At 28.8% G+C, this 26,086-nt stretch overlaps 1 protein-coding gene across 1 annotated transcript in view; it reads left to right on the top strand.

The window, feature by feature from the left end:
• Positions 1-25,627, top strand: part of LOC129965710 (sarcoplasmic reticulum histidine-rich calcium-binding protein-like) — a 43,355-nt gene extending 17,728 nt beyond the window's left edge. Inside the window, exons 6-8 of the mRNA XM_056079823.1 lie at positions 802-1,040; positions 22,682-22,799; positions 25,228-25,627. Coding sequence (XP_055935798.1) covers positions 802-1,040; positions 22,682-22,799; positions 25,228-25,389 — 519 coding nt within the window. The 3' untranslated portion in view covers positions 25,390-25,627. The remainder of the gene's footprint in view (positions 1-801; positions 1,041-22,681; positions 22,800-25,227) is intronic.
• Positions 25,628-26,086: the final 459 nt, after the last annotated feature.

Below are 26,086 nucleotides of genomic sequence, written 5' to 3'. Positions count from 1 at the left end.
TATGTTAACTATAATAAAGGGTTTAACTGTCAATGGGTATAAGGGGCATTTATAAAAAATATATTTTTAGTGGAATTGAGTTTAGAACTCCAGACCTCCTATCGCCAAACATGATTTTTGCCATGAACTTCGGCTATAGAAATACCGTGGCCCTCCTATAGCCGAAATACGAGAGTGTAAACTAAACTGCATGTCTAATTAGAAACTTACGTAATATTTAAGACTAAATAAAATAGTCAGCAGCTATAGTAATAAGGAAATAAACAGATAAAATACTTCATTTTGCAACAAAATTGTATTTATGAAATTCATGTACAGAATACAGCAAAAATAATAAATATTCCAGTATGTTATATAAGGATGCAAGTATCGTGACAGAAAAATGCTTTTATTAATTATTCCAATTAGAAAAGTGATTTATAAGATGAGAAATAAACTTTATTCAATGAATCAAAATAATGAATATAAATTTAGCATAAGCAGAAAAAGAAAAATCAAACTTCAATTGTTTAAAATAATGTACTTCTACTCATATGCAAAATAACTACTCTGATGTATGAATAATTCTGTTCAATTCCAATTCATAAATATCGCCAGAAAAACCCTTAATTTCAACTTTCTTTACTCTTTAAACAAAATGGATCGTTTACAAACGCAAAATTCTAAAAATTATGCTCAACTGCAAACAAAATAAAATCGTTCGTGTTTTGTTTTATTTTCGAAATTTGCTATTGCAAATCTTACACTGTGCTCAGTTTTTCTCATGGGTGTAACCTGAGTACATAAGTATTTTCATGACAGAAAATGGGCGGTTCATTGAATCTTCATGTCCGACTCCAAGGCTTCGATATGGGTGATCACCATGGCCACCATCAGCAAGCCGTTCAACAGGAAGACGACAACCAAACTCCAGCACCGGCTGTCCACAAGCACGGTTTTCATGTCCACGCTTCCGGGGATCTTAGCAATGGGTGTCAATCAACTGGATCTCATTACAACCCTAAGAATGCCAATCATGGCGGACCCAATGCCTTAGTAAGGTGAGTAATTTGATAAGCCATTGTTTACTTAGAAACAGTATCTTTTATATTTATTAACCCTTTGCAGACGAAAAAGTAATTCAGTACATAATTATTCACCTAATAGAAGGACATATTTATTGCTCATAATATATATATATATATATTCACACAAACACACACTCAAAATTAAATTAAATAAATAAATAAAATATCACAATGGGGCATCGCCTTCAATGACTCCTGAAAGGAGACATCTTCTTTTTACAAATTGCCCATTATTAAAAGTCCTCTGCTCAGAATTGTTTACAGCCATTAACAATCATCATATTATGTCGAATCACTATGGATGACTTAATAAAATAAAAACATTCAGAGAATACAAACCTACTGTAGTGATCTCTCCGAAAATTTCTTGTATACTGTTGAAAAAAGGCGTATATCCCCCACCACCACACACACACACTTCCATCGCATGAAATTGTGGATTTTGCCAAGAATATGAAAGCCACAAGTGCTCAGAGAACCAGCATATGAGAGTTTTGTGCTTCTTAAAACAATAAAGAAAATCGAATATGTATTTTGAAAGCTTTTTTTTCCCAGACCGATTGAAACCAAAATTTGACAAAGAACTGTAGTTTTAGAAGCAATCAAAAAATTTATCAAGTTAAATGCACATTTAGATTATTACTATTCAATAATAAGTATTAAGATCTATTTCTGTGCTTCGTGAGTTGCAGCCGATTTCTTAGGATTGTCACGGAGTTCTTGAACTCAAAGTTCTTAACCTCCAAAAAAGAGTCATGGCACGGCAAAGAATTTACTGAGTAGCTATGTGGATGAGGGTTATATACATATAGATTTGTTTTTCAGACGAAGAAATGCATTAAAATCTGAAACTCGAGTTTTTTTACCATTACTCTCCCCTTGCATATTTCGTATATGAGAAAATAAAAATTATTTCAAATATGAATTCCAGATTATAAAAAGTTAGTGTAAATTTATATATTATAAGTGAGAGTTTATTAGCGTACCCTGTAAATATTTTTATATTCTCGAAGAATTTATTTCCAACGTACTCTTCTTTCACAAATTCACAAGATTACGCTTGAATTTTGATTGTCGCAAATCCAATTTTTTTTAATATTAATTTCTTTCTGGATGGAGATACTAAAAGAAGTGATGGATTTCGATCAGATAATTCTACAAATGCAAAATTGTTTTGAAGCTTCTTTCCTTATCCAATGTCATAAACTCGCTGAGACGTAGCTCTGCGGCATATACAATATACACTGGTATATAGCATTGTGGTACATAACGAGCAGATATAGAATCTCCTTTTCTCAGTGTTGTGGGCATGTTGCGAGAGCATCGAGTGCTTGCACGAAAATTGCAATTTTCGCGAAATTTGCCATTTTCGCATTCTTTAATTAAAATTGATTGCACAAAAAGTAGTTATTTAAACTTCTTATAAAACTAGTAATTATTACCATTGTAATAATTACTAGTTTTATAAGAAGTACTTCTTATTGTAAAACTAGTAAAAACAATGTAAGACAGAAGAAATTGCGGCAACTTCCTAGAAGGGGAGGGGCAATTGAACAGTCATATGAGTATATATTTCATATTTAATTATTTTTAACTGAATTATAACTTGCTTGAAATAATTTTTTATAATCATGATAAACTAAAATCAAAATATTCTGCTGAAAATTGTTTATAAACATATCAGTGGGAATTTCATTTAAAAGATTGAACGCGGTAAAATTTTATAGAATAGTATGAAGCTTTCATTTCCCGCATTGCATACTATAATTAACCAGCATACTTAATTTTTCTCAAATCAACACCGGCTCATGGATGTTATTTAAAAATGGCAGTAATAAATGCTATTTCAACTGCGTAGCGTTTTGCTACTGGCGCGTTTACGTTGCTTGGTAAAAATATTTGTCTTTTTAAAAACAGCAATTTTTCTTAAACTCTAATACATATAAGCTACATACAAAGTCTATGAATTCTATTTATTATAAAAACAACTCGATTCTATTTTAGAATTATGCAATATGTAAATGCTATTTCAGAGTTTTAAAAAGACAAAATGAAGCAAACGATATCTTAAAATGTTTCAAATTTGTTTGAAAAAGAAACCGATACCGCTCATAGCTGAAGTACAGATCTACCAAATTTATCGACAATTAAGAAAAATCAAAATACATATCTTTAAAAATTCACATTTTATGCTTTAAATATAGAAAAAGAAGCACAGTGTGTGACAGCATGATTACTTTCATAAAAGAGGTAACACTTTTAGATTTATTTAAACAACTGCTTTAGACATAAATATTTCACAAAGGCTTGCAATTTCTGCTTAATTACTGCAATCTGTTAGCAAACACATTCGCATTCTTACAAAAACTAGCTCGTTTAAAACGAAGAGTGTATGTTTCAAAAATTTTTATGTATGTGACCTCTAAAGCTTTCCCCTCAATAAAAATGTAGATAATGTAAAGTCAACTGCGATTATACCCTAATTCCTGAAAAAATTAATTCAAAGCTCTAGCTTATTAATTTTTAAAAAATGTCTGTGTAAGAAATCTTGCTGTAATAACCTCGGAGAAACAAAATGAAATTCCTTTTAAAGAGTGAGATATATAATAAACAATTAAAAATGAAATATATATTTAATCAACTAATCGTTTTTAAATAGTATTTTATATTGAATTCACCATCTAAATAGAACAAAAAACATGTTGCAAGAACAAAGTATGTTTATATTTTTTGCCTGCTTTAAATGTTAAAAATATATAAAACATTAAAAGGTTAAAGAAAAACTGAAAGAATTTTTTTTATATTGATTGAATTTCATGAAATAAATTGTTGGGTTAACAACAAATAAAATTGCAGGCTTAAATATCTTAAAAACAAATAAATAAGAATGGAAGCAGTGAAACAGAATTTTTTAGATCGTTTTTATAATTTTTTAAAAAAAGAACAAAATTGGTTTGTAGTTTTATCACTAGATGGCAGGACGTACGTTCCGAAGAGATCCGAAACTAGTTATTTAAGCAATTATTTGCTCGTGCAACATCAAATTCGTCCTTCAAAGCCCGTTAGATACTACTTATCCATGATTCGAGAGAAAACAACCAGGTATATATAAAAAAAAAGAAATGAAGCATGGTTTTATAATAAACCAGCTTCATGTTTCATTCGCAATAATAGCTTTTTTTAGAATCTCATTCGCTTAAGGGGAATTGTACTTCGTAAGCCTAATTTATTTTTAGCGCCGAGAAAGAATCAAAGCACTTTATTTTAACCTTCTGTATTTCTTTAATTAAATTTTACTTTATATAAAATTAACACATTCCTTATGCATTATTTAGCTTTAAGAATAAATAATGAAATTCCTTGCGTTTATGTTAGGAAGATGCATTTAAAATATGCATTTAAAATTTTACAAAAGATTTTAATTATACAAAAAAATTTATTTTCTTTTTTATTTAGTTGACGTATGAGAAAACTTTTATTCATCTTTATTGAATTTAATGCAAAATTTTTATTGAAGACAATTTTTATTTAAAAAAATAAATTACACTCATTCGAACTGTCAAGAAAAAAATCGTTTTCCAAAAATTTATATTCATTTTACATTTTACTGTTTTAAGCTGGATTACTTTTCAACTCCGCTGTCAATAGTTGTGGTTAGTTCAAGGTCAATTCTGAACTTTGCTCTTGTTCAATCTCTCCGCTGCATGCGCTAAGACGAAACTTTGAGGTATCTGTTTCAATGTTTTGTAATATAGATAACGTTGGCAAGTAGCGAAGGGTTGAAGGACGGGGCTATCATAAGCGTCTTTGTTAAACTTAACTATTTTAGAACACTTATCTCATCTTCACTAATAATAAACAAAGATGTGCGTTTGTCTGTATACGTGTCTGCTGGCGTTATGCAGTACACCATTTGACCAAAAAATATCAAATTTGACTAAAATATACTAAACAAGATAAAAATGAGCAAATCGCAGCAGTTGTTTTTTTTTAGAATTTTAATTACACAAAAATTAAACAAGATTTTGTCGTTTCTAGGCAAGAACTTCCGTAAATATAGCTCACAAATACTATTTGTTTGTAAGTTGAAAAAAAAAAAAGCGTTTTAAATTACATCAATTTTATTTCTGTCTAATATTTTTTTTCTCAATTTCAATACATTTTTTAAAATCAATTTAATGCACAATTTGTAATTTTATATTATATATATATATATATATATATATATATATATATACAGGGTGTTTATTTGGTCCCGGACCCATTTTGATGTTTAATAACTCATAAAGTAATAAAGATAGATTAAAATTAATAACATAAATGGTTAAATAGACTCAAAAAGTTTCATGACCCCTGTCAATGAATCCCCACGTGTGCCCCCTTCGTCGCACGGAGAATATCAAGTCGATAGTCAATTTCACGCCAGGTAGCGGCAAGCATGTCGGCATCCACAGAGCCTATTGCGGTTCTGGCAATAGGCTCTGGCCTAACATTGATGACCTAATTCTGGCTTTTAGGTCATCAATGTTTGACACTCTCCTCCTGAAAACGTTGGAGGATCTTTTTGGTAAATTCTGAAATTTCTCTGTGCTTGCACTATCGATTTCGTTTCTATGAACCACCATAAAATCTGTGCTTTCTCTTGTGGTGTATGCATTCTCCTTAATATCCGCTCGAATAAAACATCTCATACAAAAGTACTACATAGAACAAACACATCAAAAGTAAACATAACATTGCAATAGTTGCCAAAAACAAAAGAGAGAAAAATGCAATTAATAAGCAGACGATATTTAGAAAAGTACAAATATTTAGACTGGAAAATGAAATTATCTGAAATTAAGCACACACGCAAACAATATTTACAAAAATAAAAATATTCAAACCTGAAAAGGAAAATATATGAGTTATTCCATCGATAAATGCCATAAGTTTGTTTATATCTTCATTATTTTATGAGTTATTAAACATCAAAATGTGTCCGGGACTTTATAAACACCCTGTATATATTTGCGCATTTGCTGTTGCTTGTATAAAAATTAATCTCAGCGCACTGACTAAATAATCGCAAAATTTCACAAGCATGAGCCAGGACTACTTGAATATTTTTTAATAATGCGTAAGAATTAAAAATATTTTTATACATAATTTATATATTTTTTTATTTAAACTGACTAATTTTATGCTTTCAAAGATAGAATTTTGTAATTAATTTTTCACTCATATTTTGTATTGCACTTGTATTTAGTGCACTTGTGTATTCTCAATGACAATGCCCTATTTCAATATTTTTAGACCTTATCTGTCACTTAATCGATTAATTTAATGAAATTTCGATCCCATTCTAGTCGCGTCACCTAGTAGTAAAACTGGATTTAAAAAAAATTAACTTTAAAAAATATAATTTTAAAAAAAGACATTTCAAGTACAAAAAAAAAATGTATGTGTTTCAAAACTTCGTTATTAGAAAATGATTAGAATACCAATAACAAAAACAAAAAGAAAGAAAGAGGGAAAAAAACTGAATTCCCAACATAAAAAAGCTAAAGTTCTGGAATCAAAGCGTGTCCGAATACGTGCAACTGATAAGTATATTTAAGCGTGTTCTGGTTTAAAGTTGTTTGAAATCTTGTCTGATGTTATTACCTGTCCTTACCCGATAATTCGGAACTTTCACTCAGCTGTTTATCTTGAAAAGAACCGCAGCGATACCATATCTTTCGGATGGTACTCACAAGGCAAGCAAAAAAAGAACGAAAGAAAGAATTTTTAAAAGCCATGTTTACAATTGTAATATAGCTTAAAATATTTTTAAAAAATGAAAAGAAAATATTAGTGATTAAGAACATGTGAGATTTAAATTTCAAAATGCATGCATGCCCTTGATAGGTCTACTAGAAAGAATTAAAATCGAACTGAAGAGTTATGTGCAACAACTGAACTCTTTTCGGAGAGATACGAGAGTCAGCTCTTTGGTTCGCCGATAAAATAAGAAAACATATAATAATGGTATTATGAATTCAGATAATTTTTTATTAATAAATGGCAGCAATGATCACACGTGATGTATGTATGATGTTTACAAAAATATTTTTTTTATATTGTGAAAAAAGGTTATGAAATTGTTGCTTTCAAAAGTGTTTATTACTTTTTGATTTGGTTGACCTTCCTTCGAAATTGCATCAAATAAAGAAACTTATACTGATCAAGGTTAGGTTAAGATGTCACTCCTCATTACTAAATTATTTTATATATAAGGTAAACATTTTGGTGAATAATGCAAATGAAAAAGGGAGAGGATGGGAAGTATTCTTTTCAGTAAAGTAATTTTATATTCTTTTTAAAACGATCATTTTTACTTTCTGGTATACGTAGTATAGAGAAAGTAGAGTTATCGTCAAAAAAATTCGACCTTGAGATTTTGTCGTATCTCCACGTTTTAGACCTTCTCCAGTCCGAAAAACACATTGTTGGAAAATGTTCATCTGTCTGCCTCTGACAAAGGTAACTCAAAAACGACTTGAGTTAGACGAATGAAATTTGGTATACAGTCTTTACGCCAGATTTGCAGATTTCTGTCAAATGTTGAGTAAAAATCTGTTCTGAGGAAGTCCGTCTGTCCGAATATAAGTTAGCATGATAATAACTAAACGAAGAAAGATAGATACATAAAATTCGGTACACAGATTTAACACCTATACTGTAAACACCAGTCAAATTTTGAGCCAACTTTAACAAGAGTTTGATTGTCTGTCGGTCTTTACTTTTAGAAATAAGTAAACGCGATAATTTAAAAACGCAAAGACTTTAATATATCAAATTTGCTATGGGATTTTGTGACCATATTAGTACAAGTTTGTTTCAAATTATTGTTTCAATCGGTTGCGAAAAACATGTCTAAAGCACAAATTAGATTTTCGGAGATTATTAACAACATGACAAGGATTAATCGCCAAATAGCACGTCAAAGTTGACACGATAGATTCAGTAAAAAGATTAAATACACGCCAACGGTTAATATTTCGTAATTATTACATACCACTGCCATGCAAGACGTTCTCTAACATAAGTTTATTAGAGAGTATACGAGAAAGTTGTGCGGAGACCACCACTCCCGCTGGTTTAAACGTTGTCATCATCTTCCTCTTGCTCTGAAGTTTCAACGAAGTTTTTTGAATTTGTTTCTGCATATTTTAGATCAGGTCTATTTTTAAAATACAGTTGTATAATAGGCACTGTTCATGTGATCAGACGTTTGTAAGACAAACGTGCAGGAATTTTGCATATCATCTAAGATTTTATTGCGTAATTTAGCACGGTATAATGATATCTTTTTTTTTATTACTCCTTCAAAAAAAGTAAACCGGTTTTTTTTTTTTTAATCCTTTAAGCATGAATCAACTCCACTGCAAATACTAAAAATAAGTTCTTGTCTTATTTTTGTTCATTATTACCACTTTTTCTTTCTATATCGAAGTATTGTCATAGCCACTTCTGATTCTTTATTTTCATTTCAAAGTGAGAAGAATCATCTTTATTTATGGCCGAAATAAATCTGTCTTTAGAAATGTTTTAATAGAGGCGTTTTTTAGGAGGATTCCTTTTATCTAATTTCGCATTACTATTGTAAAAAATTATTCTAAAAAAATATTTTATACGTATAGGAAAAGTACTGATTACGAAAATATTTTATTTTTACAATCACAACATTCATTAAACGGATATTTAAATAAGAATATCGACATAATTATTTTATAAACCATTTCTTTCATTTTTATGCATTTTATTTTATATTGGAAAATATGCCATTGCAAACGACTTTCTATCTATTTCCATATTTACTGCCACTGCACAACGATATATTTTCTCTCACATCGTTAAAATTAATGTGTTTATTGCAAATTGAATTGTTTTAATGTAAATTTAATTAATTATTAATCATATTATTAAGACATTTTGAATAATATTGTCAAGTATTTTGTAAAATGTGTTCTTTAATTATTATTGCTTATAGAATGTCTTTTATTCCGAATGCATTTTTTCCCATCTCATATGGCAACAATAATTAATTTTCTTCCTATTTCTTAATCATATAAAACTCTATAAATGATATTTAGGTTCAATTTAATTTTAACAAGCAGAATGCAACGAGTAACTAGAAATGAAATTATTTTCAGTACATAGATTAATTAGAAATTATTTTAGAATATATACGTTTATGTATAACATATACATAAAACATTCGTTTACATAACAACACACATATACATAAAACATTCGAACATATACATAAAATATTCGTTTATGAAACCAGTTGATGTACTCTATTCTCTTCTATACTTCTACAATAAGACGTTTTTGTGATTAGAAGCGTTGTAATCTAAACTGAATCATGAATTAAAATCCTCTTTCCTATGACCAAGTGGATCCAAAATTTAAGCAAATCTACAATTTTAGTGCCAAATTTTTATACCAAATTTTGTTTAATTCGCTCAGTTTTTGAATTAATTTCACTCAAATATGCAGAAATAGATAGAACTCAAATATGAAGAATCAGTCAATTTATTTAGTTTGAAATTTTAGGCAAGTCTGAAAATTTGGTAATAAAATCATACACCACATTTTATAAATCTGAGGTGTTTCGCCTTCGAATTTCCAAATTTTGTGTCGAGACTACATACATAAGTTATTGCGATCTCGTTTCAAAATTCCGAAATGAAATTTTAAAAGTTTGATTTAATTTTCACTAAAAATATTTAGTTGATAATATTTCTAGACACTTATACTGATAAAAATTTAATCAACGAAACAAGGAAAAATAAGTTTTTGAAAAAGAAAATGCACTAATGCCTAAAGCAACTAACATTTTATATTCTTTAACGTCTAAAAAATGGGAATTTCAACTTGCTTTCTTTATGTGGGGGGGGGTATTAAAATCTGAGAATTGGTGCTTTTAAATATATTTTATGAAATATTAAAAATTCAATATCAATAAAGAAATGTTTTGTTGTAAACCATAACACTTTACTCCTCCGTTGATGGGATGTTTATTTATTAATAGATGTTAAATTGGTATAATTACAAAGAAAAATAAAAAAGGGTATAAGAATAAGAATTTGAATAAGAATGTAAGAATAATGCAATATAAAGAATTCGGCAAGATATTTAGATATTCTTTGAATTTTTTTAAAATTATTTCTTAAGGAGAAGTTAGCATTCACAAGTCCACATGCATTTTTTATTAACGTAAATAATTAATTTCCACCTGACATTTTTGTTGTATCACAAAATTTGAGAAATATTTATACATTTAATAAATATAAAACTTCCTTATATCAGAATGTAAAAAAAAAAAAAAATCAACTTCCGTATTTTCAAATGAAAAAAAAAATCCAGAATTCCGGATTTATTCGGTTTTTAATCGTTCAGATATATGGAATTTAATCTGTATAGCTAATTTTGGTTAATTATTATTTTCTTCGATCCTTAATTCCATAAATGTTTTTTGGGCTGTTTGTGTGTGTAGGGGAGGGGGGATAAAATAAAATATAGTTTTAAAAATTGAAGTCGATTTTTTTCCTTACTTTCTGTTTGTATTTTGTTAATTATAAAAATATGAGGCATAACAGAATTGATATAAAGAGAAAAAAATAATTCTATGTGATATTCAAAGGCGAATTCTAATTAAAGAGAACGGATACATAGGACAGCTGAATTATTGAGTTGTCACTGGCAGATTGCTTAAAATATGTTATTAATCTAACTGCTAGATTTCATAATTTGTAAAAAATTTCATTCAATGATTTATAAAATGTTAGAACCAATAATTTGTGCTCACAATGAATTATAAAAACTATTATTAAATAAAATTAATTATTCATAATATATTGGAAATATTAATTTCTAATGCATTCTAACTAATTTTTTATGCAATATTAAGATATGATATATTCCACTAAGCAGGCCCTCTAAAATATTAAATTTTAATGTTTTTCTTTTTATATCCTTATAATTTATCAATAATAAAAACTTTTAATTGTGCAATAAGAAAATCATTAACTAATAATTATGGTCAATTTGCCAAGAATTTTATTATTTTTGTCCTATATTTATAACAACATAATTTATAGAATCATTTATATTTTCACAGTTACTAAAAAATAAATGAAATTAATCTTTTCACTATTTTTAAAAATACAAATAGGAAACTAAATTGATCTTTTATCAATTTAATATTTTAGAGGAGCATCATAGTGTATACTGCTTAGAACCGTGCAATATCTAAATTTACATTCGGTAATATTTTTGAAGTACTGCGTTACAACAGTAAGAGACGAAAACCTTGCTCCACAATTGCATTTCCCTTTACAAATACAGAAGAAAAACATCTTAAGAACAGTTAAATTGCTAAGCAGAATGATGACTGCCTGCTAGTTAACCTCGTGTCATTTCTCACGAAAATTAAAAGAAAAGAAAAATACCTTGAAAAATAATATGACAATTTAGCCAATCGTCTTCTACAACCTTCATTAGAATGTTCATAACAATGAAAAGAATAATATCAAGTGGTGTAATTTTACCATCTCAGAATTTTAATATAAATTATTGCAATTTTTTGCGAGGTAGAAGTAGTTTTTAATAATTATTGAAAATAAAAAAATTTATCATCTGCTCTTACATTAGAATCGTTTGCTGTTTTTCATTTATTTGAAGCTTTATCAAAATGATGCAACATTTGGGATTTGAATTTTAAATGCAAATATGTTCATGGATTTAAATTACTTTGTAGCTGAAATGAATTTTTTAATACATAATTGCCTGCTCAAAAAAAGACTCCGTCATTCATTCTTGATTTTAAATAATTTCAAACAACGTGAATTTTAATAGAATTTAAAATTTCCAATTATAATTTAGCTAAATAAAATTCATGGATTGAATAATCTTTATTCCTTGTGTTATCTAGCTGTATAATTTAAATAAACAGCAGGAAATAATTGTTGATTTTCCCACAATACTTATGTAAGAACACTTCGAATTTTCTTTTAAAAATTTTTATGCAATATTAAGATTTGTAGATAATACATTTAAAATCTTTTAATAATTTAATAGAATTTGAAAATTTCCCAAGTATTTTCTCAAACAATATGATGAAAAGATATTTCAATTACAATAGTTTAGAAAGCTTTCCGTGGGAATTATTTATGTCTTGAGGAAGTTTTGAAATAATATTTTTGTCGATTAAAAAAAAAAAAAAACAGAATTAAACAAATTATTTTTTTTGTTATTTATTTAAAGAACAATTCTTTTGAAAACTCAGTTTTTCCTAAATGTAAATCTAGTTGTATTTATTTTCAATTTTTAAATGTAAATTGTTAATATATTGAACCTCTATATATCGAACATTTAGTTGTAAATATCTGAAAAGTGACAATTTCTTTAAAATTGTCATTGCTCAGATCTATGTTAAATACAATCCAGATAGATTACTTTTCATTATTTAAATAAATATGTTTGAAGAATAAAATAAATAGATTGCTTGTATCATTAATAATTACCAGATGCCTTGAAAAATGTCTACATAATACAACCAGTCGAATTTCCGATTAGGCAAAATAGGCAACTATTTATGTTCTCTGGGTTAAGGTTGAATCGCTTGCAATTCGATTTAAAAAATATGAGCCTGATAGCCAAATGAAAAAATCTCTACTAATAATAAAGATGAAAGTATTTATTTTCGTATTTTATTTCATATGCGTATTGGCGCTCTGCAGGCAAGACGTTTGACTTACAACTACCAAATTTGGCGCATATAATATACCTTGGATGATAGGATTGTTCACCTCGGAGTGATTTTTAAATTAAAATCAAAATTTTATCTAATTAAAAGTTAAGTTGAATTTTGGCATTTTTCCACGATAATTTCCGAAAATATTACTGAACAAAAATAAATTTTAAACCGCTTAAAAATTTTTTAAAAAATTTCTTTTTAATGACACTTATTTAATAATCGTGGAAAATTTTACTAAATTTTGATAATTTTTAGAAAATATCTTTTTTTAAAAAAAAATTTCCAGCAGTTACATTGTTACTGTGAAATTCAAAACGTTTTCATTGTTTCTTCAAATAAGTATCGTTAGAATTTCTTTCTTTATCGAAAGCTAAAGAAGAAGTATTAGTGTTTGTTATTTGCGTAATTTACAAGATAAATAAAAATAAAGTGTATTTATAATATCTCGAAATTTGGAATATAAATATATAGCACAATTACGGTTTTAATAGCGCTATAATGTTATGGGATCGTCTCCATTAGAAAGATTAATATAAACAATGAACAACTCTTAAGTAAGACAATTAAAATAACTGAAGTGGGATTATGGACATGAAGTTATATCCCAAAAATTTATTTGAAAAGTAATATAACGTATTCTTGGCGAACCAGCTGCTGTCTAAGGCGCTTAATTCGTAATAAATATAAAATCCATGAATTATAAACTATTAGCATAATATTATCATTTTGCCAAGTAAAATTAATCAGATTCGGAGTTGCTTCATTACATTTTATTGCAGTAATTGGAAAAGTAACGAGCGCCTGCTTAAATAACAGTGTCTGCAAAATGCAGATATTGCACATTCTTGAGTCTAAATAAATAAATGATTGCAGATAATTAATATTAACATTACAGATTAAATAACGCCTTTTGACAAAGTTCCACAACTTAAAAAAATTAACTTCAAATGAATCACTAACATGCGATATTTGAAATTAATTGTCCAGTTTATTAAAAGAAGGGCCTTAAAGCGTACACATCCTAACGGGCCATAAAATGCCAAATTTCATCACTTAATCAACATTCCTGTACATATTTTTCAGTCTTCAAAGAAGCGGTGAATGCCGGGATCTCCGTGATCTCCTACTGTACAAAATAATATTTCATCATACCGAGACTGATTTTTAACTTTAACCACGAAGACAAGTCTGCGAGCAACAATTCAATTAAAATTCTCCTCACGTACAAAGCAAGGAATTAATTTTCTAATTTGATATGCGGTGAATGCAAATGTGTAATTGTGAGGTACCGGGTGACCTTGAGGTTGCTTATCGCTTTGCTCGTAAGAGGAGAGTTCCCGCTGCAAGAAGAAAACACCGAGTGCATTGGAATGATTTATACTCCAGAAGAAAAAAATTCCCTTTATTTTTTTTTCAGGTCGGGGTGACACAAAATATTTCGTAAGAAATTGGGAAATAAAGGTTAAATTTTTTGGTACTGTCACAATTGAAAAATTTGTTCATTATGGATTCTGGCGTGTTTTCTACTATTAAGGTTAGGCCTAAGGTTAGTTGCCTCTTGAGCCATTTCAGGTACTCTTCTTTCAATGGATGAAATGATACTGGTCGCTTCTGTTGAAATTCTCTCTTGATTTGGGGAAGAAACCAGCTCGAATGGTCTTCCTGAAACTTTCTCGCATACTCTTTAATATACATAAAGACTTTTGTATTATTAACTGCCTGCCATTAAAAAACAGTAATTATGGAACAACTTATTAGAGTACGATCTTTTGTAATTTTTGGAGGGATTCATTAAGTATACATATTTGATTTTTCTGGTATAATAAAAGTATTAAAATATCAATATATGTATTTTCGTTATTGTTGATGTCTATGGCCCCAGAGTTTTCAGTAAATAATTCTAAATGCAGTCGCCCCATTCTAAATGTATTATGTGGTTCAGTGGTTTTAATTATCTATGATGTAACGTGCCGGCGTCCTGGCATAGGGGTTGCGCATCTTCCACGTGATCTGGGCGTCCCGGGTTCGAGTCCGGGTTTGGGCATGGTTGTCTTCCTGTTCTATCTATGAGATGTGTGAATGTGCCCTCCTGTAAAAAGGGGTTGTGCAAGCGAATGAGTGATGCGTGAGTTGTCAAGTCGTCCTCTTGGCCCAAGTTGGTTCTACGATAAAAACAAGAGGCGCTCTCCCTTAGACTTAAATCGGTTGTCTTTGAACAGTGGGCTTGTCCGTGACAAGTACTATAAGAAAGAACAATGATTTCACGTCTAAATTCTAATTTCTAACTCTCAAGAATCAAAGATATTATTAAACACAGAGTGACATTTATTGATGAACACGGAAAGCTACACGAACATAAAGATATTCATCGTTACATCTCTATATAATTAGGCATTACAAATCTGAATAGCTAAGCATAAAAAAAACGTAACAAAATTCTAGAAAAACTGCGCATGCGCTGGTTTCCATGACAACCACAGTTGAAAAAAGAAACAGGCGTCTCTAAGACGGAACAGTTATATTATATGTAATTTCGTTTGTATAGGGAATTAAATAAAACGAATAGTATGGAAACCTGTCATAGTATCTCCCAGGAATTTTCTCGCATATTCTATAATAAATGTATTGCTGTATTAATAACCGTATGCCACTACCGAACAATAGTTATGAAAAATTCTATTAGAGTGCAATCTTTGATGATATTTTTTTCAATTAATCGATGGGATTCTGGTAATACAAAAGTAACCAGAAAAGCTGATTGATTTTTAGACGTTTTCTTTTCTGACAGTTTGAAACCAAAATTTAACATATACAACTGCAATCATAAAATCACGTGCCGAATTTTGTGTACATGAAAATCGTTGTGTTTTTGAGTTGTCGTATTTACATGCTTATGAAAATGCAGAAACGGCAGGTGGTCAACCCCATGACAAATTAGTTTCAAATTTGATACATTTCTGTACTTTACTTGTTAAATATGTGTACCAAATTTTTAAAATCTAACTCTCTTTGTTTTTAGATATCGTGTTATATCGTACAGCCGAACTATCTCCGAATGAAGTTCTTTAAAAATTTGATAGAAATTTAAAATTTTGGAATAGAAACAATATAACTCATTTCATTAGTTTAGGTTGATCCATTTTGTGTTCGTGTTCATAATTTCCGAATTGTATTTTTTCGGATTCTGGAAGCACGAAATGTGGCCTGAATTCGCCAAAATCTCGCATTCGAATGGTTCCTGAAATGTGCTTCTCGGTTCTCTAAGAAGTATCTGCCTTTCTTATTTCTTATTCATACGAAACTCGTTTTCAACAACTGTTATGTTTTATTAACTTTATTTAATCTATTAAAAATATTGTACAATAAGTACTTCTTTCAGCTTAACATACGGAGCCTTGGAGTTATCCAGATTCCGCAAAGGTGCTTAGAATCGAAAAAACTTGGTTCTGCAACGTAAGAACAACATGCAACTGGATCTTTATGTTGCAACTTTGAATTAGTGGGTTTATAGACAGACAAATACAAATACAAGCAGTAAAAATGATCTCTACGAAATTTTTTAATGTACTTTCCAATATATGTACTTGTGTATTATTAACTGCATGCCACAGAGGAAAAAGTTGAAAAAAAAAAAAATGTTTGGCGATTAATCGCTCCGATGCGTTTAATACATAAATAGATAAGACCTACATGTGCATTTCTGACACTTTTTTTCTACCAATTTAAAATAAATTTGACACTGAACTACAGTTAATGTCATAAAATCACATACAAATTTTATATATTTAAGTCATTGTTTTTTTTTAAATATCGAGTTTACATGCTTGTGAAAAAACAGACCGACAGATGATCAACCTCTTGTCGGATTTGGTTCACAATTTGACACCTATCTTTCCTTTAGATCTTAAACCTGTATGGCAAATTTTATCGATCTAGCTCTTTCCGTTTTGTAGTTATAGTGTTAACTTACATTCGGACTGCAGGACAGATGAGTTTCTTCTGCATGCATTTTTTTCCCAAAATTTGATAGAAATCTATAAATGTGGTGTAAATACCAAGTACCAAATTTCATTCATCTAGATCGAAGAGTTTTGATTTATCGTATTTACAGATGGGTGGACATCATGTCAGAAATGTGTTTTTTTAAACTTAGTGAGGTCTCATACTTGAAGATTCATCAAAATTTCGTGTCCGAATTTTTTTGCGATTACAATATTTTCTCTGTGTATATTTCGTATGTGAAGAAATAAAAAAAAAAACATTGGGAATGTTTTAAACCTGAATTCATTAGAATCTTAAAACAAACAAAACTATGAGAACTATGTTAGAGAACATAGGGCATATTAAAACCTTGGATTTTTTTAACGATTGCAATATTTTTCTCATTTTCTGAGACGAAAGTCTAAATTGATAATAACCTAAAAAAAGTTTTTTTTTAAGAAGATTGCAAATTACTTTCTTAAATCAACTTATTCATTTTATGCGACAGATCTCATTTTTTTGGGGCAAATGCTGTTAGAATTTGAAGTAGAGTTATCTTTTCGGAATGTGCTATCATGTATGTAAAAAGAGAATAATATAAGAGAAGCGTTATCGCAGAATAAAGTCATTTAAATATAACTGTATGATTATCTCTCTTCCTTTTTCTCCTTGTGATTTTTATGTTTCACCATACAGCAAATTTTATAGCAGATTAATTCTTCTATTCTTTAATCGCATTTCAACAACTTTGTTCTGATATCGATGTTACAGGCTTTCGCAATTCACTTATCTCTACTTTAGTTTTCGAGATATCTTCTTTGTATTTTAAATCAAAGTGTCTTTTCGTCTTCTAAATCTTCATAACTTAGTGTGCATGTGAAATTTAAATAACATTGATTTGAAGTTTAAATTAATTGTTAAATAACAAATTACATAAAATTCTTTATCTATAATCTCATTTAAATTTATAATTAATGTGCTTATTCATTGTTACTTTTAAACTAAAAACACAGTAATCTCTCAATAATTCTATAGATATATCGGATTAATAATGGCATCGGGTAAATGAAAGTTTCATTAAAAAAATATACTTCAAGACAAAAAAAAAACTGCATAATTTAATTATTGTCGCGCTTTAACTTTTTTTCCAATTTATAATCCAAAAAGAAGTTTTTATTCTGTAGCTGGCAATGTTTCAATCAAAATATAAATCAATTTCAACGCATTTCCAAAAATCGTTTGGGACTCTGTATAACTCGTTAAAAAATGAAACTTGAGTTTCAGTTTTCATGTTTTTAAATAAATTATTATTCTAATTTAACATGACATCGCTTTCGAAAACTTTGTTTAAATATTATTCTTACAGAAAGAATTTGGAAGAATTCTCTTTATTTAAACGCAAATTATTGGTTATGTCATAAATAATTATCTTACAGTTAAAGTAGAAGATGAAAGACAATCGAATTCTTAATATCTTAAATGTTTTAAAATAAATTCTTCATATATCTCGTCGATTTATTTATGCCCACAAACAAAATGCGTTGAAATAGAGGAATTATATTTATTGCACTAAAATATATAAAATTGTACAGAAATTTTAACTATGTATAAGTATTTATTCTAATTATGACCTAATAAAAAATTTTATACCTTTAGAATTAGACATACTTTTCTAAATGGAAAAAAATGCGCTAATTGTTTATCATGATTGATACAATATTTCTTTAAAAAATTACTGTCTATAAAACGTTTTAGCTTTTGTACAACTCCTTGCCCTATTAGTTATAGTTAGTATAATATTCTTGACACACAGCCATTTTAAATAAGCAAAAAAAAAAAAAAAAATCCATCCCTTTACAACCAAAACTGACCGAGTTATTAAGCGTTGAATTCCGTTATTTTACACCAATTAGCGATTGCGGATCAGTAGTGAGATGATTGGCGATTCACCAAGTGGCGGCTATTGTAAAGTTCAAAAATCGTCTGAAATAGTGATAGTCAAAGCATCATAGTTCATTTAGCTTTTGTCACAAAATGGGGAACTTTGTTTCCGTTTAAATGTAAATGTTTCAAGAATATTTCGTTAAATATGATTCATAAGACCGAGATATTATATAAAAATATAGATTTCTTAGTTTTTACAGCAGTTTATTTTATTGTCGAAAACAGCATTAATTGCAAGTCTTTACAGCATTTAGAGCGTTCTTCTAATAAAATATTAACCTAAATAATAATCTAAATGTAACTTAAAGATAAATCTAACTTCAACAATTTAGAAATTAGCCTCTGAACCACGATTAGAATAGACCCCTTTAAAATGAAACTACAATATCTATTCAGTAGCCAGTTTGCATTACGTTGAAGGTCACTAGCACAGACTTAACAGTGTCATATTTCCACTTTCATCCGCTCGCCCGTCTGACGATAGTAGACTGCTAGACGAGTCGAATTAGCGAAGTATCGGATTATTGAGAAGGTTTTAACAGCAGCATAAAATGTAAGAATTTCTGAATAACTATTATTATAAAAAAAAATCCATGACAGAAAAATATTATCACAATTATTTGGAAAAAAATATTATTTCCAAATAATTATAATGAAAAAGAAGAATTCACACTGTCGTACACTAACATTAAACGGTGAGATTATGTGTAGTTTTGTAGCATAGCAATCGTGCATTGAGTCGCTTGCTTTTGAAAAATTTAATCCACATTTTGTTACTGATGTACAGTTTTGGCGTAAAATTCTCAAATTAAATTCATTCTTATAATAAGATACATTTCAGAATTATCATTTTCGCATATTTATGCACAGACAGACAGATTAAAAGCATAAATCTGTCGCAAACCAACAAATTCGAATTCATCTTAAAGATTCGATAATTAATCACTGATAAAAATGTCAGTTTCCTGCAAATTTTTAATCAGTTATATTTGAACACAATCTAGCATACAACTTAAAACATCTTTCATAGTCAATGCCAAACTGTTTTAAATTTAACCATTTTGATGCCTACTAAATAGCAAGTGCAAGGTCGCTTTTTTTGCTCATTTAAATAGATTGTAAAGAATTCCCACTCTCCCACCACGGAGCCTTGTTTCGCACCGATACCCGATGCCTTACTCGAAAAGTCTACCTTCTCTTGTAACTACGGATTACATAATATTACGTGATAGTATTTCTGTATGAGCACTTACGTAAGGAAAAACTTGTTTTGCGCCTATCAATAACACTGATTTGTTGAAGTTTTCAATGCTTTTGTTCGAATTCAAGAACTACTTATCCCGTTTAAGAATGTGGGAAGATGTTCGAACGTTCCGGAAATCATTCTGTAACAAAGAATTCATTTTATCAGGAAGTTATTATGACAGCTGAGTTTGCTTAAAGGACAAAAGAGAGGTTTGTGTCAGATTTGGAGATATCTCTGAAATGTGACTTTTCAAGATACTGTTGGAAGATGTGAAATTTCTTTCGTTTGGTTTGAATAATTTTGTGAGATTTCCCTCTTTAAATTATAACTGATTAAACTGATTTAAATTATAACATTTTTTCCCCTTGAAATTGCAACCTGGTTAATAAACTATTAATATAGAATTCAATTTCAATTTTCACTTTATTATTTGATAAGATTCAAAAATATGAATCTAATGGAATCAATCGTTTATACAAATTATTATGCGCATAAATTAAAAAGTGTATACGCTACGAAATAAAAACGGAAGTGGAAATCCTAGTTTGGAGTTAATGTTCAAAGCAAGTAATTTTTTTATATATATATATTCATTCTAACAATAGCGGAAGTGAAGGAGTAGATCGTTTGATGGAATGAAGAAATTAGTTTTACTTAAGTTAAAACTTATTAAGGTCTTAAGTTAAACTAATTAAAGAAAAATTATACGAAAATAAAATTAATATCATGAAAATGGTAATCTTTTTAAGTTTAAAAAAAAATTTTGGTGGTGATATTTTTGAAAGATATAATTGAAAGACATCAACAGTTTGTTTTATTACTTTCTTGTATATAAAATTTAGAGTAAATATTTTAATCGTCAATAAATTCGAACTCGATATTTTGATGAAACTCCACGTTTCAGACCTCCGAGGACGAAAAATATATTTTTCGCATTATGCTGTCTATTTGTTTCTGAACACGACAACCTGAAAGACTGACGAAATTTAGCATATGGACTTGCGACTAGATTTGCATATTTCTATAAAATTTGGAACGAAATCTATTCAGAGGAAATATGTTTGGCTATTCGAGTACAAGCTAGGTATATAAAATTTTGTACATAGGTTTAGTATCTAAAACATAAATTCTTGTCTAATTTTGGACCAAATCTATCATAAGGTTTGGCAGAATGTACTTTCTCATGCATATAACCGCAATAATTCACAAATGCGATCACTTAAATCTCTGAAATTCCGTGTGTTGTGACTACAGCTATGGTTCCATGTTAAATCATACCTGACTAAATCATAGTTAATTCAGCCGGCTAAAAGGAGTTCAAAACACATTTTCGAGCGATAAATTTAGTACAAATGTTAGATTCAAGCCAAAGATCGATATTTCATAACTATCGTTCACCATTGTTATGAAAAGTATTCGCGTCCTTACCCAAGGGTTGGGGGAGGGGATATTTTATTGGGGAGTATTCGAGAAAGTTTCTGTAACATTGCTCCCTTTGGGTTTTAAGTATATTTTGATTGATCGTTGGGTTCTGAAAGGTTGATAGTTTCCTTCTTCTTATCTTGAAGAATTCGTATTGAAATAAGATCTTAATCGGACGAAAAAAACTAAATATTTTTTAAAAAGATATACAAATACGCATTTAGTTTGTGTGTGTGTGTTTGAGAGAGAGAGAGAGAGAGAGTAAATATATTTTAACAGTGCGTGGGCGAAAATGTGGCACTTTAACTTCGATTTATTTCATCCCAGGACGCATAATTTGTACAGAGAAAAAAGTAGAAAGAGATGCATCAGTCTGCATCGAGACACAAAAGCAAAAAAGGGAGAAATTTTTAATTTCAGTGATTTTATTATGAGATTTCTTTTACACGTGCCGACTTAGGAAAGGGAATGGTAGGTAATTTTTAAAGAATGTTGTAAGTTATAGACATTTCCATCCCTTCACTGGAAGTGTGAGAAAATGATGTAGTCATCAGTTTTCTAGAGCGCGTGTTAAAAATAATTAAATAAAAAACGGGAATTGGATCAGAAAATAAGAGAAATTTCAGAATCATGTTAATGTGGGCTAAATTAAGATAAAAATTTTGAAATTGATTAGGATTTAAATTATGTTTATAAATATCATTGCACACACACACACACATACACACATAATCTCTGGTTAGTTAAACATTGAAACAAAGAATGCGTGTAGTTTTCTCAGGTGAATTTTTTAAAACTTCTCCAACCAGTCGGGTATAAATATGCAATTGGTAATCAGTTCCAAATTTCGCATTCTTACATATAATTATTTCTTTAAACATGACAGAAAAATTTATTAAGGCGCATTTTTTCGAACTAAATTTTTGAATTATACGTAAGTAATTAATTGTACTCCGGATTGTACATAATATTTCTGAATGCAATATACTGTAATTAAACTGAAATCCATAATAACGTCGTTTCCTTAAAATCGTATAACAGTATCCATTTTATATACTTTTTGTATATATCAAAATACTAAAAATAGAAAGGAAATCTAAAACGAACGTAATTAAACAAGTAATTAATGCCCTGATAAAGAATAAAATTCTAAAAAAATTTTTAAATTTTCTTGCTCATTATTCTGCTCATGATTGTTTTTGTATTATATCTCTCATTTCATTTTTCCCTTAGACACGTCGGAGATTTGGGCAACATCGAATGTGATGACCACGGAGTGGCTAACATTGTGTTCTCAGACGATGTCGCTTCCTTGAAAGGTCCTTATTCGATCGTTGGAAAAGCCATTGTGGTAAGTAAAAATTAGGGTATAATTCTCGTTTTTCCTTGTATGACATTCATTCAGCGTTTCAATTAAAAGCTACGAATTTTTCTTTCAATTTCACATTGAATATGATTGTTATCTGTCAACTTAGTAATTGTTAATCGATCGTGAAAGCAAATGAAAATGTTCTTAATTGGCCTGCTATTGTTAATATTTTTGAAATTTATTTTTTTCTATATAAAACATTTCCCCGTTCAATGACATGCGAAGACGTTCTTTATAAAAAAATAATTCTACCGAAAAGTAAAAAGAAAAATAATTCTTTAAGTCAAAACAAAAATCAGGAAGTCAAAGACTGAAGTGCTAAAAGAAAAACTCGAAGTATATTGGAACTTTAATGACACATGTAATATATTTTATTTTTAATGAATATTTTGATATCTTCTTTTTGTATCGCATAGTACAGCTCTGATGAGTTGACGCTGTGACGTAAGAATTACATGATATCAGACAAGTCTATTTTGATAAGTCAGGAGACGGATGAGAGGTCAGATATGGCTGCATTTCGCTCATCATAACTCGAAATTCTCCACCAGCGCTTTGTGAAGATAAAAGCACTATTTACATAAAGTTAGGAACAATTTTAAAAGAAAACATAGAAATTAATTTTTATTTTAAAAATATGGGAATTTTAATACAATAATATTTGTTATCTCTATTAATTTTCTGAGACCATGCACTATTTGATATTTTCTCTCTATCTCTCTCTTAAAAATTATAGAACCAACCTTACATTGAAAAGTGAGCAAATAAAATATTCGAACATTATACTGACATCGGAAACACACAACGGTTCAAATTTCAAAGCTCATCAGATTAAGAGAGGAAAAATCGATTACCAAGCTTAAATTTTAAATATGGAAAAATTTAAATAAAAGTGTATGTAACTTCTTAAAATAGGACGATGTAGTGGAATTCACGTAGCAAGCTCGCACTAAAAATTTATAACCTTTGATTAAATGAACAATAAGAAAATTTTATCTGATTCGAGGACATCGCTTAACAATAGGTGCATGAAAAGGGATAAAAATGTCTAGTTGTTGTCTTCAGAGACGCCAAGACGGATTTTTTTCATCTAATTTGTGTTTTAAAAACCAAATGTTCATTAATCTGTCTGAGGAAAATTTTATGCCCCGAGTACCTATTATTAGATCTCGCTACATTTTTTTTTCAGAGCATCCATTTTTCTTTAAGAAAAAAACATAGAATTAAGTAATGCAAAATTCGTGCAAATATTCTATAGAGTTTACGAAAAATATTTTTATATCTAGAATTTTCAAAATTAGTTTAAAGTTACTTCTGTGGATAGTAAATGCCGTCTAAGAAAGGAACTTGAAAAATTTCAATCAGAGTTTTGATTAATTAAAAATCTAATTTTAATCTTTTTTCTGATAAATTTTGAAGCATTGTTTCATAAAATTAATTTTTATATCATTTTCTAAATTTTAAAAAAATCAGCTTTTCAAAGATATAAATTTTATTTAAGCGCATTTTTTTTCTTTAACTTTTATAGACATTTTAAAATTTATTATTTAACTGCTCACTTAATAGATTTGTATCTTTCTCTAATAATTTAAATGCTCAGCAGTATGCTTCATTGTGAAGTAGGCTTTATTCCTAAATAATAAACAAATATCTTCTAATTAATAAATTGATATTCTTATTCAAATAAGTTATGTAAATTTACATTTCGAAAATATTTAATTCTTGCTTGTAAACATTTATTTCAAATTTGATTGATAAACTCAATGTTTTTAATTATTTTGTTACAATTCAATGAATTTGTAAAATTAATTTAGAAACGAAAGAAGAAATATTATGAAAAAGCAGACGATAAAATAACGCTTTTTAGAATGATAATATTAGGATATTACAAAGTTTCGAACTACAAGTCTGAATTTTTTTTTCTTCGGATAAGAAATTAAACTTTTTCTGAAAAAGTGAGCCTCTACTGTTAAATGATGAAGTAATTTCGCATTCCTTTAAACTCTTAACACATTTTTATCTGCTAATTATTTATAAAACTAAATGTTATGATGTTTAGATTACACATTTTTGCTAAAAATTAATAAGCAAAAATAAATATTACATAATTGCTTTATATGTTATATGCTTTTCGTTGCTTTCGCCGATAAGTGCTTAAATTTCTAGTCATAAAATTAAATATTACATTAATGTTTGCTTTAAATAAATGTTAGTTCTTAAATTCTTAAATTTTTATATTTAAATTTTTAAAATCTTTGAGTATGATATTCTATGATATTTGTCATACAGCGCTGTAATTAGAATGTAATAGTTGATATATCCAAGCTAGATTAGGTAAGATTAAACATTATCATAGTGTCTCGGAGTAAAAATTAGAATTTTTCACACTTTTTTTTTTTGTATTTTTTAGATCCATGCTCTGCCCGATGATTTAGGTCTCGGTGGTAACGAAGAAAGTTTGAAAACTGGAAACGCTGGCACACGTCTCGCATGCTGCGTGATTGAGAAAGTGGATAAGTTGCCAATTCGTTCCTACAAGGCCATCAAAACCGCCAAGCAGTATCAAAATTGATCAAATTTACAACCACGATAGCTTCCTTAGCTCTGTGTGTTTTTTTCTTTTCCTTTTTGTATATTCGCTCGCCGTGCAACCCTGCCAGGCGACCAGTTATTGTCAAGGTCAGCCGTAAAATGGACCTTAAAATAACCCGAGATTTGTTTTTAAAAGTCTGAAAATGTACATTCTATCATACATTATTCTGCTGTTTGTGGTTGGTTGCATATAAGCAATAAATTGTTTTAAAAAACAATTTATGAAATATTTTATTGAAATTTAAAAATAGAAATTTCTGTATTTTAAGCTTTGAATAATTTATTAATTCCATTTTCTGTCGTACAATTTTCTTAAAATGAAAGCATATTTTCAGTGGAATAATTCCATATGATATTACAGAATTTGATGAGATAAATGTAGTCAAATTTTTCTTTCAGAATATATTCTGAATGAAAAAAGAAAAAAAAAAAAGAGAAAAAAAAGCTGATTAATGTAACACTTTCTGTTGAACCATTTTACTCATTAACTCAAGTTATTCTAGTTAAATCTAATCCATCTGGATTATTGTAAAAACACACAAGCATTAATTTTTTTAAGAAATAAGATATCGTTAATATTTTATTAATCAATTTAAATCATAGAATTTGATAAACTAAATGTAACGAAAATTTTCTTTCATAATAAATTCTGAATGAAAAAAAAAAAGACAGAATAA

Source organism: Argiope bruennichi, chromosome 4, assembly GCF_947563725.1.
Source record: "Argiope bruennichi chromosome 4, qqArgBrue1.1, whole genome shotgun sequence".
In the NCBI taxonomy this organism is placed as follows: domain Eukaryota; kingdom Metazoa; phylum Arthropoda; class Arachnida; order Araneae; family Araneidae; genus Argiope; species Argiope bruennichi.
Note: the sequence above shows the minus strand (reverse complement) of the source record. Positions and strands in the feature narration are given on the sequence as shown.